General features: G+C 39.0%; 1 protein-coding gene across 3 annotated transcripts in view; it reads left to right on the top strand.

Moving 5' to 3' along the window:
* The window catches only part of fggy (FGGY carbohydrate kinase domain containing), a 59,957-nt gene that overhangs the window by 32,877 nt on the left and 9,580 nt on the right, over window positions 1-17,500 (top strand). Inside the window, exons 14-16 of one of the 3 annotated variants that reach the window (XR_009811914.1) lie at window positions 2,269-2,363; window positions 4,165-4,226; window positions 4,383-4,714. Coding sequence is in view for 2 of the 3 variants with exons in the window: in XM_061934069.1 (XP_061790053.1) it covers window positions 2,269-2,363; window positions 4,165-4,226; window positions 4,383-4,485 (260 nt within the window). In the remaining variant the exon portion in view is untranslated. Of the gene's footprint in view, window positions 1-2,268; window positions 2,364-4,164; window positions 4,227-4,382; window positions 4,812-16,184; window positions 16,753-17,500 lie in introns of those variants that run through there. The other 2 variants (XM_061934069.1, XM_061934081.2) reach the window with 2 other exon arrangements.

Here is a 17,500-nt window from a genome sequence, read left to right as displayed (position 1 = left end):
TTTTTATGCTGATTTCTTGTCAGTTCTCTGCTGTTGTTAATATGTGTGCATTTTACATTTTTAAATGTTTGTTATTGTAGCAATATCGTTGTTGAAGTTAAGGATTTTTGTGATTTTGTTTGTGAGAGGGCACCATAGTTACTTCTTGTAACAGCTTCTTGTGGTTTTTTCTACTTTTTTATTACACAGAATGTTGATCATTCAACGCCTTGTGTTTGTTTGATATACAGTACTGTATAGTACTTAATATTGTGTTCAAAGTGTACAAGCCTTAATTAAAATATAGACTTTTATAGAGGCTGGAACCTATTATTCATATTTATGTTGTTTCTTATGGGTAACTCTGCTTCCCTATACAAACTTTTCTATTGACGAAACATATTCAAGAACCAATTAAATTCTTAAATCGAGGTTCCACTGTAATAGTAACTAGAACATGCAATTTCGATAGCAAAGCCAAAGGTGAGCTAAAATGCTTCCAGTTAGCACGCTATATCCAGATAGCGTCAAGTAACAAAATACATGATTACCGTATATGTAAAAATATTTTAAAAAGGTAAAAAAGCTAACATTAGCATGCCAACAGTTAGCATGTGTCAAATACCAAAATATGACAATGGTTTATTCCTGCAAATTAGCTGAAAGAGCTAGCGTTTTTGTTGGTAAACGTTTGAGAAATTATCAATATCGCTGTCATGTAAATGCTTCCAAATAAGATGATGTTCTTAATTGACATAGCTGAAATAAATATATGTTAACTAGGCAGCACATGTGTATATACCAGGGGTCGGCAACCTTTACCAGTCAAAGAGCCATTTTGACCAGTTTCACAAATTATAGAAAACAATGGGAGCCGCAAATTTTTTTTGAAATTTTAAATGAAATAACACTGCATACGAAGTTGTTTTTTTTGCTTTGTGCTATGTATAACCAGGGGTCTCAGACACGCTGCCCATACCTTTATGTGGAATTTGAATGCTGGTGCGGTACGCGAGTTTTAATTGAATGGCGCTGGTCAACGTCATGCGTGCCGTGATAGTACAGCATATAGCACCTACTACAGTCAGCATGCTTGATCAGGCACACGTTGTATGGGGCTTTCGCTTTACTCACGTAGGCAACAGCAAGGCATACTTGGTCAACAACCACACAGCTCACACTGACGGTGGCGGTATAAAAAAAAAAAAAACTTTAACACTCTTACTAATAATGCGCCACACTGTGAACCCACACCAAACAAGAATGACAAACAAGTTTCGGGAGAACATCTGCACCGTAACACAACAAAAACACAACAGGACAAATACCCAGAATCCCATGCAGCTCGAACTCTTCCGGGTTGATGTGTGAGGGAGCAGGGTTGGGGTGGGGGCGGGGTTTGGTGGTAGCAGGAGTGTATAATGTAGCCCGGAAGAGTCAGGGCTGCATGGGATTCTGGGTGTTTGTTCTGTTGTGTTTATGTTGTGTTAAGGTGCAGATGTTCTCCCGAAATGTGTTTGTCATTCTTGTTTAGTTTTGGTTCAAAGTGTGGCGCATTATTAGTAAGAGTGTTAAAGTTGTTTTATATGACCACCGTCAGTGTAACCTGTGTGGCTGTTGACCAAGTATGCCTTGCTGTCACGTACGTCTGCAGGAAAAGATGTGTATTGTATAACATGTGTTGGACTGGCACTCTATTAATAGATATTGTAGAGGGTGCCAAATGTTGTACCATTATGGCACACCCTTATTATAGCCATAAGGGTGAAAATCGGTGAATATTAATCCCGGGAGCTTTCTGCGAGAGGCACTGAATTCCGGAAGTCTCACGGGAAAATTGGGGGGTTCAGCAAGTAAGCTGCTGAGCCGCATCAGAGTGATCAAAGAGCCGCATGCGGCTCCGGAGCCGCGGGTTGCCGACCCCTGGTATATACTATATTACCCAGTTAGCTTAGCGCTGGAGACAGGAACCGAAAGTCGGTCTGAGCTACACAGAAGACGACAATTGTACCGTTTGGGCATAAAGAGTTGATATTTTGTTACATGCAACAAACATACATTTTAATAAGAGAGTTGATGTGCGTGTTTAAGCACCTTTCAGAGACAAATTACATTGGCGAAAATGACACTGATTGGCCAAAATGAGCAGGGAAGTTGCGGTCGTCGGACAAAGTTGCAAGGTGGCGCATAATTTGCTGGGATTTGTTGAATTTGCTTGAATTGGCGCAATGGTGACGTCGCAAATTCCTGGAGGAATTGATAGATACTCCTTTGAAAATCACTTTCTAGGGTTGCCTGTTGTGTTGCCCGACCAGACGGAGGCTGTGTTGGTGGGAGCAGCAGTCCTGGGAGCATGTGCATCTGGGGACCATGGCACTATACAGGTACAACACACTGTGATTATCACAAGACTTTAATAGATACTGAAATATCTATCAGAAAAGCTCATTGTACAATTGGAGGAGTGCATATTTCAATAGAAAATGAGGAAAATCCCAACTAATGCAAATATACAATACCAGTCAAAGCAATATATTGTGCTTAGAAAGAGATGGTACCTTAACTTTTGACTGCTGCTGACTGTTTTGAAGTACAACATTACAATTTGAAGGGTTTATCTGTTACTTTAGTTGTAAAGAAAAATGAATGGGAAAGTACTAGCTTCTGTTTGCACTGATTCAGTACCGTATTTTTCGGAGTATAAGTCGCACCGGCCGAAAATGCATAATAAAGAAGGAAAAAAAACATATATAAGTCGCACTGGAGTATAAATCCCATTTTTGGGGGAAATTTATTTGATAAAACCCAACACCAAGAATAGACATTTTAAAGGCAATTTAAAATAAAGAATAGTGAACAACAGGCTGAATAAGTGTACGTTATATGACGCATAAATAACCAACTGAGAACGTGCCTGGTATGTTAACGTAACATATTATGGTAAGAGTCATTCAAATAACTATAACATATAGAACATGCTATATGTTTACCAAACAATCTGTCACTCCTAATCGCTAAATCCCATGAAATCTTATACGTCTAGTCTCTTACGTCCATCCATCCATTTTTTACCGCTTAATCCCTTCGGGGTCGCGGGGGGCGTTGGAGCCTATCTCAGCTACAATCGGACGGAAAGCGGGGTACACTCTGGACAAGTCGCCACCTCATCACCGAACCAACACAGATAGACAGACAACATTCACACTCACATTCACACACTAAGGCCAATTTAGTGTTGCCAATCAACCTATCCCCAGGTGCATGTCTTTGGAGGTGGGAGGAAGCCGGAGTACCCGGAGGGAACCCACGCAGTCACGGGGAGAACATGCAAACTCCACACAGAAAGATCCCGAGCCCGGGATTGAACCCAAGACTACTCAGGACCGTCGTATTGTGAGGCAGATGCACTAACCCCTCTGCCACCGTAATTCCATGCATTTATTTTATATGCTGAAAAATAAAAATAAAAATTTAAATAGCAAATATTACGGCAAAATTGTGGCGACTGAGCTGCCAGTTTTTAACAGTACAATCTAAAGATTTTGTTTTGCACAGTGTACATAAAAAAAGACATAATAATCAAATACATAGAGTTATACACATGTTTTATACATACACATTTATATTCATACTGTGTATTTTTCACTGTTAGAAGCGATGAAAACAAGTTTGACACGCCTGGTTTACAGTGTGCTTGTGTACCTAATGTTGTGGCCATGGAAATCATTGGAGCACTGACTCACTGCTTCCCTCTACTGGGTGCAACACACACAACAAAAGATAATACACAACATTGCAGCGCTTCCACACATGAGAGTCAGACTTGTGTATTTAAGACTCGCGCTGCTGAATAATCTTTTTGCCGGTCAAGTGATCTCTGAGCGGCAGATCTAATAACAGCAAAGAATGGTGATCCTTTAAGCTAGATCCACTAAAAATAAGGCAATATTTTCGGGGCTGGGCCGCACCTGTCAATCCCTGCTTCCAACTGGCGAGTGCAGCCGACATTTGTTGTGTCTGATCCGCCGAGGTCGCCGTTGTGCGGCTTTAGAAAGCAGAGAGGCCGCGCACTGCATAAGTCATAAGCTGAGCGGCGGCAGAACCGCTGCAACCCTATTCCTTCCTCCAACTGGGTCAAGCAAGCGCACAACATGTTTGATTTGCACTTATTTTGCATTCCTTTAGGATGCAATGTCCAAAATGGCTAAGGTGGGAAAGGTCGTCGTGCCTGATCACAACCTTCAGAGGTATTTCATCCTTATTTCCTAAATATTGTCAAGATACAAACATGTCCAATAAGTGATTTTACAGTATTGTATTTTATTATCAGCTGTCAAATTGTCAGTAATAAAATACTATGGAATACTGCACTTAAATATAATAACATGCAACCTCTTTTGCAGCTTTTACCAAAGAAAGTACAAAGTGTTCCGGCGCCTTGTGGACCACCAGAGAGAATACCAGACTCTTATGAGCACTTTTGAATCTGACTGTCCTTCACTGTGACGACCTTAGGTTTTGTACGACCCGCCGTCTGGGTGGTCATACACATTAACAAGCTCATCAAGTGCCTTAAAGAATCCCTCACGTTGATGATTCAACAGTAGGGCCTTTTTTTTTAACGAGACAGCAAAATAAGCCACCGTGAGGCCAAAGAACTTAAAGCAAAGTACGAAAGCCGGTGTCAGGCTGGCTCCTCCCTCTTCTACAATCGCCATCTTCGTCTTTCATTAAGGTAAATGTGATGTTAAATTGTCATTTATATGTATTTCACATTGTTTTATGCATGTAAAACTATAATAATTCTCTATAAACTGTATTTTGTGTTTATAGTTTGCGGTGTTTGGAACGGATTAACTCATACTTGCCAACCCTCCCGGATTTTCCGGGAGACTCCCGAAATTCAGCGCCTCTCCCGAAAACCTCCCGGGACAAATTTTCTCCCGAAAATCTCCCGAAATTCAGGCGGACTCAGGTCCATGAGGACCTGAGTCCGCTAACCCACAACATAAACAGCATACCTGCCCAATAACGTTATAACTGTAGAATGATGGAGGGCGAGTTCTTGGTTTCTTATGTGGGTTTATTGTTAGGCAGTTTCATTAACATCCTCCCAGCGCGGCAACAACACACAACAACAGCAGTCACGTTTTTGTATACCGTAAAGCAGTTCGTCTGCCGTAAACAGCAATGTTGTGACACTCTTAAACAGGACAATACTGCCATCTAGTGCATTTGATGAAAGCACTTTTGTGCGTGCCACACAGAATGCATCATCAGAGTGTTCAGCATGGTTCGAAAAATAGTGACAGAGAATAGAACAAGGATGGACAATTCAACCCTTAACTCAACAATGAGTAGATGAGTGTTATGTGTGTGTATATGTGTAAATAAATGAACACTGAAATTCAAGTATTTATTCTATATATATATATATATATATATATATATAATAAAATAAATATATATATATAATAAAATACATATATATATATATATATATATATATAGCTAGAATTCACTGAACGTCAAGTATTTCATATATATATATATATATATATATATATATATATATATATATATATATATATATAAAATCTATGAAATATTTGACTTGGTGAATTCTAGCTGTAAATATACTCCTCCCATTTTAGCCACGCCCCCAACTACGCCCCCGTCCTACCCCGACCACGCCCACCCCCTCCCCCTCCCCCCACCTCCCGAAATCGGAGGTCTCAAGGTTGGCAAGTATGGATTAACTGGATTTACATTACATTATTGATTTGGTTTTCGTACGCTTCGGTCTATGTCTGACTTGCCTGTACTCGTAATCAATCAATCAAACTTTATTTATAAAGCGCTTTTCCGTACATAAAATAAATGCAATGCAAAGTGCTTTACTAAGTTAAAAATACCCTGATGACCCATATCCCCCATTATCACATACGTACGCACGGACACAGATACCAAACACACACACACACAAATACAATATATGGACAAATGATTGCAAGGCTCAGTACAGAGGAGACATGTGAGTAAACACTATCACGGTAGCCATCTGCACAAGGAGGTCATCAGACCCTGGCCACCAGGACACTGACACAAAAGCGCCCCCACAAGCACGGCTGATAACCCCTGAGGCAGATGGCTCATCTGAGGAACGGTGGAAAATAAAAATAATAAAACTTGTAAAATAGTAAGAACTATGAGTAGAGATAAATAATAAAATACAAGTAAGACATATGAAGATTAATAGAAAAATTTAAATGTATATACAGTAAATAAATAGAACTAAATAAAATATTGCATGACTAATAGGATAAAAAGTAAAATACAAATGACTTCAATAAAATAATTAATATTAGGTAAAAGCCAAATCAAAAAGGTGGGTCTTAAAATAAGCCTATTTTTTAAAACATGAACGTTCTCCGCAGCCCCGAGGTCCTCCGGCAAGCTGTTCCATAGATGGGGGCCATAATGGTGGAAAAATGCCATCCAGTGACTTTGTGTCCTGACTTTTGGAAGAATTGGAAGATGCGTGCCGGAGGATCTCAGGGCCCGGGAAGGTTCATAGGGTAAAAGCAAATCTGAACGATAAGAAGGCCCAATACCATAAAAACATTTATAAACCATAAGAAGAATCTTAAAATGGATCCTGAAACACACGGGGAGCCAATGCAGAGATTTTAAAACTGGTGTAATGTGAGCCCGCCTTCTGGTCTTCGTCAGAACACGTGCTGTTGAATTTTGGAGTAATTGCAAAGGTGCAATAACCTTTTTAGGAAGACCATAAAACAGGCCGTTACAATAATCTATACAACTTGTAATAAAAGCACGCATTAGCGTCTCTGTGTTGCCCTTAGAGAGAATTGGGCGAACTGTGGCTATATTCTTAAGATGATAAAAACCTTTTTTTTTTTAAGTTTTTATATATGGTACAAAACTAAGCTCAGAGTCGAAAACTTGTAGTGATGGAGTTAAAGACAATGATTATGTGGGCTTTGTACCGAGGATGTCGTTGTGGCTTGTGCAGCCCTTTGAGACACTTGTGATTTAGGGCTATATAAATAAACATTGATTGATTGATTGATTGATTGTAGTTTTATATGCGTTCCTCCCTCAGATTCTCAGGGCCGATGACTAAGACTTCAGTCTTGTCCTGGTTAAGCTGTAAAAAGTTATCTGTCATCCAGGACTTAATATCAGATGCAATTAAAAAGAGTATCAATTGGTCTTGTGATGTCCTACTGGACATTGGACACAAGCACATATGTCTACTCGGCTTTCTTCACTGTCAGTCTTTTAATATACCGTAAATTCCGGACTATTAGCCGCTACTTTTTTCCTACACTTTGATCCCTGCGGCTTATAAAACGGTGCGGCTAATTTATGGATTTTTCTTCACTGAGGTCCGTAGTGCAAATACTTTTCATTAAGCACATGCAAAGACACTTGAATGGTGTGTTGTTGTTCGTGCTGTGGCGCCATCTTTTAGACGGGCTTGCTCACTGCAGGTGCTGCTGGGTGAATGCCTACAAGTGTTTCCTTCTGTTTAAAGCTTTGACCCGGAAGTAGAAGTTTCGTTCTGTCTAGTAATCGTCCATAGCGTTTCTACTCGTATGGATTCTTCATGAGTCAAAGCAACGTTTTTAAGTTTTGCAATATATAACTAAAACAATTCTGACTTACTAAACCATCCCATGTGTGATGTCTGTAGGAATGTTTTCATGCATATTTGTACGTGCTATTGTAATGTCATCAGGCGAGCGTCGCTAGCATTAGCTAATTTGGCAACACGTTTACGAGTGTCTGTGCTAGTATTATTAACTTACAATGGCATTCTGTTTGTATTGTGTCAGTTTCGTAAATTCCTCAGTAAATTCACCAGGACGTCACCGTGGAGTTATTGAGTCTGTTTAGTGGATTGGAGAGCTAGCAACAATGACATCTTTTTTGTTTGATCAGCCGTGTTACAGACACTGTTTGGAAAAAATTAAGGTATTTATTAAGCATTTATTTTTTTTAAATATGTGTAAATAATTTACTTCACAATGTATATATTTGCAGCTTTTAATCCGGTGCAGCTAATAAATGTAAACTTTTTTCCCTTAAATTTAGTGGATGATTCACCGGTGCGCTCTAAAATCCGGAAACTACGGTAATTTATAAATATATGATAGGGCTGGAAAGGAAAGGCCACATGATTTTGCAATGTATTGTGGCGGCTAGGTAGACATACTTGTTGGATAAAGGCTTTGTTTACAATGTGAAAGCGAGCAACAAACTTAAAATGGATCGTACAAAATAAAAATAAAAACAAGGGATTGTACCGAGATAAGTTGTACCCTATTCCAAAGCCTTGCTACCTAGAAAAAAATAATAATAAATGCAGGGTTCCCCTAGATCAGTGGTTCTCAAATGGGGGTACTTAAAGGTATGCCAAGGGGCAGGCCCGGCCCTAACCAATCTGGCGCCCTAGGCAAGATTTTAGGTGGCGCCCCCCCACATCGGCAGTGAAGTGTATATACTCACAAGAACCCGAATAGCTTTGTCTTTGACCTTTTTTTTTTTACTTACTACTATACCTAATATATAAAGGGGTGGAAAAGTGACTATTACCTGCAGGGCAAACATTAGCTAACCAGAAGGCAATAACAATGTAAACAAAAAACACCTGCTTAAAAGATCTAATACAAATGTCCCTGAGGAATGTAAGGTGGGAGTACTGTAATTACCTAACGTTACATTATTATTTTCCATAACAATTTAGCCCCCTCCACAATATTAACCCGACGTTAAAACAGAACTAGCTATTTATTGATTAACAATTGCCGAATCATGTAAGATTAGCTTAATGCTAAAAAGCCAGGTTACTATCACATTCTGTAACGGACAAATAATTTCATGTAGGCTAACGTTACCTACCTGCTACCTCTGTCTTTTCTCGTTTCTCCTCCTCTTCTTTTCTCTTTTTTCTTCCCTGGGCACCTGACAGTTTTGGCCGTTTTGACATCTTGTGTTGATTTTTTGATGTGGTGACGTCCAAAAAGAGTCATGATACAGAAGGGAGGGGGCGCACCGTGCGGGGGGAGGAGGGGGGTGCGTAATGTTGTAACAAATAATATTTCTATTAAATAGGCTTTACTTTGCATTTTAATTAACGTGGGATTATTTTTTTGTACTTAGAAATAATAGTACCAACTTTTTTTTTTTCTCCAACATTTGTGGCACTGGCGTGGCGCCCCCTGATGGACGGCGCCCTTAGCATTTGCCTATACGGCCTATGCCACGGGCCGGCCCTGCCAAGGGGTACGTGAGATTTTTTTTAAATATTCTAAAAATAGCAACAATTCACAAATCCTTTATAAATGTAAATAAAAACCTATCTTTTTTTCCAAATAGTTCAAGAAAGACCACTACAAATGAGCAATATTTTGCACTGTTATACAATTTAATAAATCAGAAACTGATGACATAGTGCTGTATTTTACTTCTTTATCTCTTTTTTTCAAACAAAAATGCTTTGCTCTGATTAGGGGGTACTTGAATTAAAACAATTTTCACAGGGGGTACATCACTGAAAAAAGGTTGAGAACCACTGCCCTCGATTGCCACCATATACCTGGCTAGGAGCCTAGTCAATATGACATCATCATACTGTATATGACATGATCATTTTGATTTGCAATTCAAGTTAAAGTTAAAGTACCAATGATTGTCACAGACACACAAGGTGTGGTGAAATTTGTCCTCTGCATTTGACCCATCCCCTTGTTCACCCCCTGGGAGGTGAGGGGAGAAGTGAGCAGCAGCGGTGGCCGCGCCCGGGAATCATTTTTGGTGATTTAACCCCCAATTCCAACCCTTAATCTGAGTGCCAAGCAGGGAGGTAATGGGTCCCATTTTTTTTGGTCTTTGGTATGACTTGGCCGGGGTTTGAACTCACGACCTACCGATCTCAGGGCGGACACTCTAACCACTAGGCCACTGATGCATATACTTTCTTTAAAAAGGCTAAACAAGTGTTTTATGTATATTTAAAAACAAATGTTATTAGTTATTATTAATGGCATTCATAATATTAATATTAACCTTTTTTTTTCTTATATCATCAGAACTCAGGCTATACTTTAATGTTGCAAATTAGTTTGCCAAATATGTAAACAGTCCTTTTGAGTTAGATTTGTAAAAAAAACAACAACTATGTTTTGTTTATATTCTTCACAAAAAAGTCATTGTAAAATGAACCACACTAAAGAAAGTACATTATATATACACACGAAGTGCACATTCCTGTAGGAATCACGTTAGATTAATAATCTACTTTGGAATAAACTGAAAAAAACAATACATTTATGTAGAATGAAGGTTGAGCTGTAATGCCGCCAGCTTAATGCTAATGTACAATGGACTAGCTCATAGGCAAGCTAACTCAAATTAGCATGATAGACAATCATTGACACCAACATTCATGTCTATGGACAATTTACAGTCTCCAATGAAGTTTCACAAAAACAGACTATCCTTTAATCTCAGTAAAACCAGAATAATGCTATTTGGTAAGAGTAGAAAAGAGCATCATACACAAATACAAATAGACGGAGTAGATATTGAAATGGTAAAAGAAACCAGATTTTGGGGAGTATTAATAGATGATAAAATTAACTGGAAATCTCATATACAACATAAGGTGGCAAGAAACATTTCAATAATGAATAAAGCAAAATATGTGCTGGGCCAAAAATAACTTCATATTCTCTACTGCTCACTAGTGTTACCATATCTAAGTTACTGTGTAGAAATATGGGGAAATAACTAGAGATGTCCGATAATATCGGCCTGCCGATATTATCGGCCGATAAATGCTTTAAAATGTAATCTCGGAAATTATCGGTATCGGGGTTTTTTTTTTTTTTTTTTTTTTTTTTTTTATTAAATCAACATAAAAAACACAAGATACATTTACAATTAGTACACCAAACCAAAAAACCTCCCTCCCCCATTCACACTCATTCACACAAAAGGGTTGTTTCTTTCTGTTATTAATATTCTGGTTCCTACATTATATATAAATATATATCAATACAGTCTGCAAGGGATACAGTCCGTAAGCACACATGATTGTGCGTGCTGCTGGTCCACTAATAGTACTAACCTTTAACAGTTAATTTTACTAATTTTCATTAATTATTAGTTTCTATGTAACTGTTTTTATATTGTTTTACTTTCTTTTTTATTCAAGAAAATGTTTTTAATTTATTTATCGTATTTTATTTTATAATTTTTTTTTAAAAAGGACCTTATCTTCACCATACCTGGTTGTCCAAATTAGGCATAATAATGTGTTAATTCCACGACTATATACAGTATAGCGGTATCGGTAATTAAGAGTTGGACAATATCGGAATATCGGATATCGGCAAAAAGCTATTATCGGACATCCCTAGAAATAACTACAACTGTGCGCTTGATTCGTTAACCATGCTACAAAAAAGATCAATTAGAATAATACATAATGTTGGATATAGAGAACATACAAACCCTTTATTTATTGAGTCAAAAATACTGAAGTTCGATGATTTGCTAAAATTGCAAACGGCTAAAATTATGTACAAAGCAAACTATAACCTGCTACCAAAGAATGTACAACAATTCTTCTCTACTAAAGAGGAGAAATATACCTTAGAGGAAAATCCCATTTAAAACATTTGTATGCACGTACAACACTTAGAACCTTTAGCATATCAGTATGTGGAATTAAATTACGGAATGGATTAAGTAAAGAAGTTAAACATTGTACTGATATGATCCAGTTCAAGAGGTTGTTCAAATGAATAGTGCTTACAAAGTACAAAGAAGAAGAATTACGAGAAACACTTTCAACCTTATTGAAAATAAGATATTCTTCATCTCAGTATGTTTATCATGACTGACTTAATTATGTATTACAAAACTGCTGTATTACTCATTCACGGATGTCAATGTGCTACAAAAAGAAGTCAGTAAATGAATGTATATATTTGTAAACGCTCTGAAAGGGGTAGGATATGCTTCTTCCTACTCCTTTTCGGACATGATGTAAAGTGAAATGTTATGAAGTTGTGTGATGTATTATGCGGTAAGTGTGTTCATGTTCGAAAAAAACTAAAGAAAGAAGAAAGAAAGAAAGCTAGCATGCATATTTTTGGAATGTGGGAGGAAACTGGAGTGCCCGGAAAAAAAATTAGATGTCATTGTCGGTAGTAATGTCAAAAGTCTTAGGGTAGTTTCCACTGGCTTGAAAAAGAAATGCATTAATTAGCTTAAAAAATTAGCTTTTAAAACTTTCTCTCCTTACGGGTGTCCTCTCGTTTAGGTGCGCAACCAGCTATTTCTGTCAGGCTATTTTAATGCACGTTTTTTTCTCTCTAAATAAAGCAATGAGAAAGGTTTTTATGATATTTGAGCTGTTTTTCAAACTTATTATAGCCAAACGTACGTAAATAATAGACTATAAACGTTATATCCATTCATACATCACTTAAATTAAAAAAAAAATGTTCTCATGGAGAAAAGAAAGAAAAAAACTTATTTTGAAGGTGTGGCGGCAGTAATTTTGCCGTGGCACTCTGAAATGGTGGAAATTACTCATATGAGCTATTAGAATGTCCGATGAACGAGAGATTTGGATCAAGTCAAAGTGCCGCCAAACTTGTCTATAGTATAGTCAGTTTTAATACCGGTGAAGAATTTCGGAATGCAAAGTATTTAAATGCACGTTGTCCTTTATTCAAATTGAGCGTAATCTACAGCTTTCATCTCTTGTTTGTCTGTGATGCCCACTAGATAGCTAGCAACTGAGCCTCACATCTCTTTTTTTAAGATGAAGCCTGCCCTTGTAACTGCAACAATACAAATGTAACATTATAATTGACAACTGTTATCTGAAGAGGCATGTCAAACTTGTTTTCATAGAGGGCCACATCACAGTTATGGTTGCTCTCAGAGGGCCGCTTCTAATAGTGAATGGATTATCAATATTAATGCATACCTGTACATTACATGTTTATAATTGTCTTTGCATTTGATTATTAGAATCTTTTTTTTACATACACTGTTAAAAAAAATCTGCAAAAAACTGCCAGCTCAGTCTCCAGAATTTTACCAGTTTTAGTAAAAAATAAATAAAATAATGTGCATATATATATATATATATATATATATATATATATATATATATATATATATATATATATATATATATATATAGTTAATTTTTTTTATTTTTTTTACAATAAAATTCATGCAACAGAGCTGACAGTTTTTCCACAATAAAATATACGGTTGTTGTTTTTATAGTGTGTTAATGTATATGGAAAAACGGTCCGAAAGTTTTTTGTACGATTTTAAAAAACTTTTATTTTTTAAATTAAAATAAAATAAAAAATGGCAGCTCAAATCCCAGAATTTTACCTTAACATCTATTGTCATTGTTACAGTGTACAATTAGATGGGTAACTAACAATGAAATTATAAGTCAAGCAAATATTGAAGTATTTATTTTTATTTGAACAAAAAATGTTTTGGAATGTAATATTTTGCTGCATTATTAGATAAAATTAAAGTTGAAAAGATATGAAATTGCATGCAGTACATGTTATTTTTAAATATCAGAATGGAAAGAACAAATACCTTTAGTAAGAAAAGATAAAGTACTTTATTAACTCATTATTTCCAGGCTTTCACGGGCCACATAAAATTATGTAGCGGGCCAGTTCTGGGCCCCAGGCCTTGAGTTTGACACCTGTGCTTTCAAAGATGTGAATAATTTAATTTCGGAATGTGATGCTACACATTTATTATCGTAAGGAGGTCAGAGATTGGCTACAAGACAAAGGTATAGAGATGTCCCTATTTACCATATTATGTAGCAAGCTAAATGTTTCATATATAAAGGTTGATTTCTGAAAGTGAAAACAAACAACTTTGGTTTAATGATTTCATTGTTTTAATACAATCTTGGAAGATGGTAGTAAAGTAGAAAATCCCTTGAATTATTTTCCATTTTGTTTCAATTTAAGTTGTTTTGATATATATTTTTTAATTTTAGAATTTCTCTTTCATTTTTTTATGTACAGTACAGGCCAAAAGTTTGGACACACATAATTTTAATGTGTTTTCTTTATTTTCATGACTATTTACATTGTAGATTGTCACTGAAAGCGTCAAAACTATGACACCTGTGAAGTGAAAACCATTTCAGGTGACTACTTCTTGAAGCTCATGGAGAGAATGCCAAGAGTGTGCGAAAAAGAGCAAAGGGTGGCTATTTTGAAGAAACTAGAATATAACACACGTTTTCAGTTATTTCCATCCATCCATCCATCCATCTTCTTCCGCTTATCCGAGGTCGGGTCGCGGGGGCAGCAGCCTAAGCAGGGAAGCCCAGACTTCCCTCTCCCCAGCCACTTCGTCCAGCTCCTCCCGGGGGATCCCGAGGCGTTCCCAGGCCAGCCGGGAGACATAGTCTTCCCAACGTGTCCTGGGTCTTCCTCGTGGCCTCCTACCGGTCGGACATGCCCTAAACACCTCCTTAGGGAGGCGCTCGGGTGGCATCCTGACCAGATGCCCGAACCACCTCATCTGGCTCCTCTCGATGCGGAGGAGCAGCGGCTTTACTTTGAGCTCCCCCCGGATGACAGAGCTTCTCACCCTATCTCTAAGGGAGAGCCCCGCCACCCGGCGGAGGAAACTCATTTCGGCCGCTTGTACCCGTGATCTTGTCCTTTCGGTCATAACCCAAAGCTCATGACCATAGGTGAGGATGGGAACGTAGATCGACCGGTAAATTGAGAGCTTTGCCTTCCGGCTCAGCTCCTTCTTCACCACAACGGATCGATACAGCGTCCGCATTACTGAAGACGCCGCACCGATCCGCCTGTCGATCTCACGATCCACTCTTCCCTCACTCGTGAACAAGACTCCGAGGTACTTGAACTCCTCCACTTGGGGCAAGATCTCCTCCCCAACCCGGAGATGGCACTCCACCCTTTTCCGGGTGAGAACCATGGACTCGGACTTGGAGGTGCTGATTCTCATCCCAGTCGCTTCACACTCAGCTGCGAACCGATCCAGTGAGAGCTGAAGATCCTGGCCAGATGAAGCCATCAGGACCAAATCATCTGCAAAAAGCAGAGACCTAATCCTGCAGCCACCAAACCGGATCCCCTCAACGCCTTGACTGCGCCTAGAAATTCTGTCCATAAAAGTTATGAACAGAATCGGTGACAAAGGGCAGCCTTGGCGGAGTCCAACCCTCACCGGAAACGTGTCCGACTTACTGCCGGCAATGCGAACCAAGCTCTGACACTGATCATACAGGGAGCGGACCGCCACAATCAGACAGTCCGAAACCCCATACTCTCTGAGCACTCCCCACAGGACTTCCCGAGGGACACGGTCGAATGCCTTCTCCAAGTCCACAAAGCACATGTAGACTGGTTGGGCAAACTCCCATGCACCCTCAAGGACCCTGCCGAGAGTATAGAGCTGGTCCACAGTTCCACGACCAGGACGAAAACCACACTGTTCCTCCTGAATCCGAGGTTCGACTATCCGGCGTAGCCTCCTCTTCAGTACACGTTTTCAGTTATTTCATCTTTTTTTTGTTAAGTACATAACTCCACATGTTCCATGTTCCATTCATAGTTTTGATGCCTTCAGTGACAATCTACAATGTAAATAGTCATGAAAATAAAGAAAACGCATTGGATGAGAAGGTGTGTTCCAACTTTTGGCCTGTACTGTATTTGTATTTTCTTATTTTTATTTTAACATTTTTTGTATACATAAAAATATTGATTGCTTACCGTCGTTAATGTTTGAACAATTGTAATGTACTGTAAGTGCCTTAATTTGTATATTTTTAATGTGTGTTTAATTGTTATTATTATTATATTGCGGATTCAGACAGCCCTGGGAGATGACGTCATGCATCCCGGCATACACCGCGTGAAATAAACAAGCCATAGACATGAATAGGTAGAACGTGGAGAGGTGTGCCCAGGATGAGCCTATAAGCTAGTGGGGACATTCAGTGGTTGTACAAGCCACGGAAACTGTAAGAACGCCTGAATATTGTGCTGCATACGGTCGCACACTATGCCAACAATTTCAACAAGAGAATAGCAGTTCATAGGTGAGATTGTGCGTGTGTGTAGCACTGTCTGCGCATGTTCTGAAGTTGACTTTGCCCCTACCAAAATGGCCGCTACGTAGGCACGCCGCTCGCACTGTCAGTGTATGTTCTGGTGTTGACTTTGCCCCTACCAAAATGGCCGCTATGTAGGCACGCCGCTAGCACTGTGCGCAAGTTCTTATGTTGACTTTGCCCCTACCAAAATGGCCGCTACGTAGGCACGCCGCTAGCACTGTCTGCGTATGTTCTGATGTTGACTTTGCCCCTACCAAAACGGCCGCTCTGTAGGCACGCGCAGGCAATCTAGTTAAAGTATATCTGTGAATAACGCCATTTTGGCAGGAGCAAGCGCGAGCAAAATATTAGTTTCTTGTTTTGCCAAACTATGGTAGACAGCTGTTGTGCGCCGGGATGCAAGAACCAACGAGGAGATGGGAAGGCGAGGGAATTTTACCGTCTTCCCAAAGATCCTGAAAGACGACAAAAGTGGGTTGCAGTCATAAATCGCGCCAGAAGCCAGTGGAAGAAAAGTGAGCCCTGGTGGGAACCCTCCGACAATGGAGTCCGTCTGTGTAGCGAACACTTCATATCAGGTGCGTAATATGACGCTTTCTTCACTTGAATACAGGTAAAAGCCAGTAAATTAGAATATTTTGAAAAACTTGATTTATTTCAGTAATTGCATTCAAAAGGTGTAACTTGTACATTATATTTATTCATTGCACACAGACTGATGCATTCAAATGTTTATTTCATTTAATTTTGATGATTTGAAGTGGCAACAAATGAAAATCCAAAATTCCGTGTGTCACAAAATTAGAATATTACTTAAGGCTAATACAAAAAAGGGATTTTTAGAAATGTTGGCCAACTGAAAAGTATGAAAATGAAAAATATGAGCATGTACAATACTCAATACTTGGTTGGAGCTCCTTTTGCCTCAATTACTGCGTTAATGCGGCGTGGCATGGAGTCGATGAGTTTCTGGCACTGCTCAGGTGTTATGAGAGCCCAGGTTGCTCTGATAGTGGCCTTCAACTCTTCTGCGTTTTTGGGTCTGGCATTCTGCATCTTCCTTTTCACAATACCCCACAGATTTTCTATGGGGCTAAGGTCAGGGGAGTTGGCGGGCCAATTTAGAACAGAAATACCATGGTCCGTAAACCAGGCACGGGTAGATTTTGCGCTGTGTGCAGGCGCCAAGTCCTGTTGGAACTTGAAATAAATGATAAATGATAAATGGGTTGTACTTGTATAGCGCTTTTCTACCTTCAAGGTACTCAAAGCGCTTTGACACTACTTCCACATTTACCCATTCACACACACATTCACACACTGATG

Source organism: Nerophis lumbriciformis, linkage group LG03 (genome assembly GCF_033978685.3).
Source record: "Nerophis lumbriciformis linkage group LG03, RoL_Nlum_v2.1, whole genome shotgun sequence".
NCBI lineage: Eukaryota > Metazoa > Chordata > Actinopteri > Syngnathiformes > Syngnathidae > Nerophis > Nerophis lumbriciformis.
The sequence above is the reverse complement of the archived record's forward strand: the minus strand, read 5'-3'. Positions and strand labels throughout refer to the sequence as shown.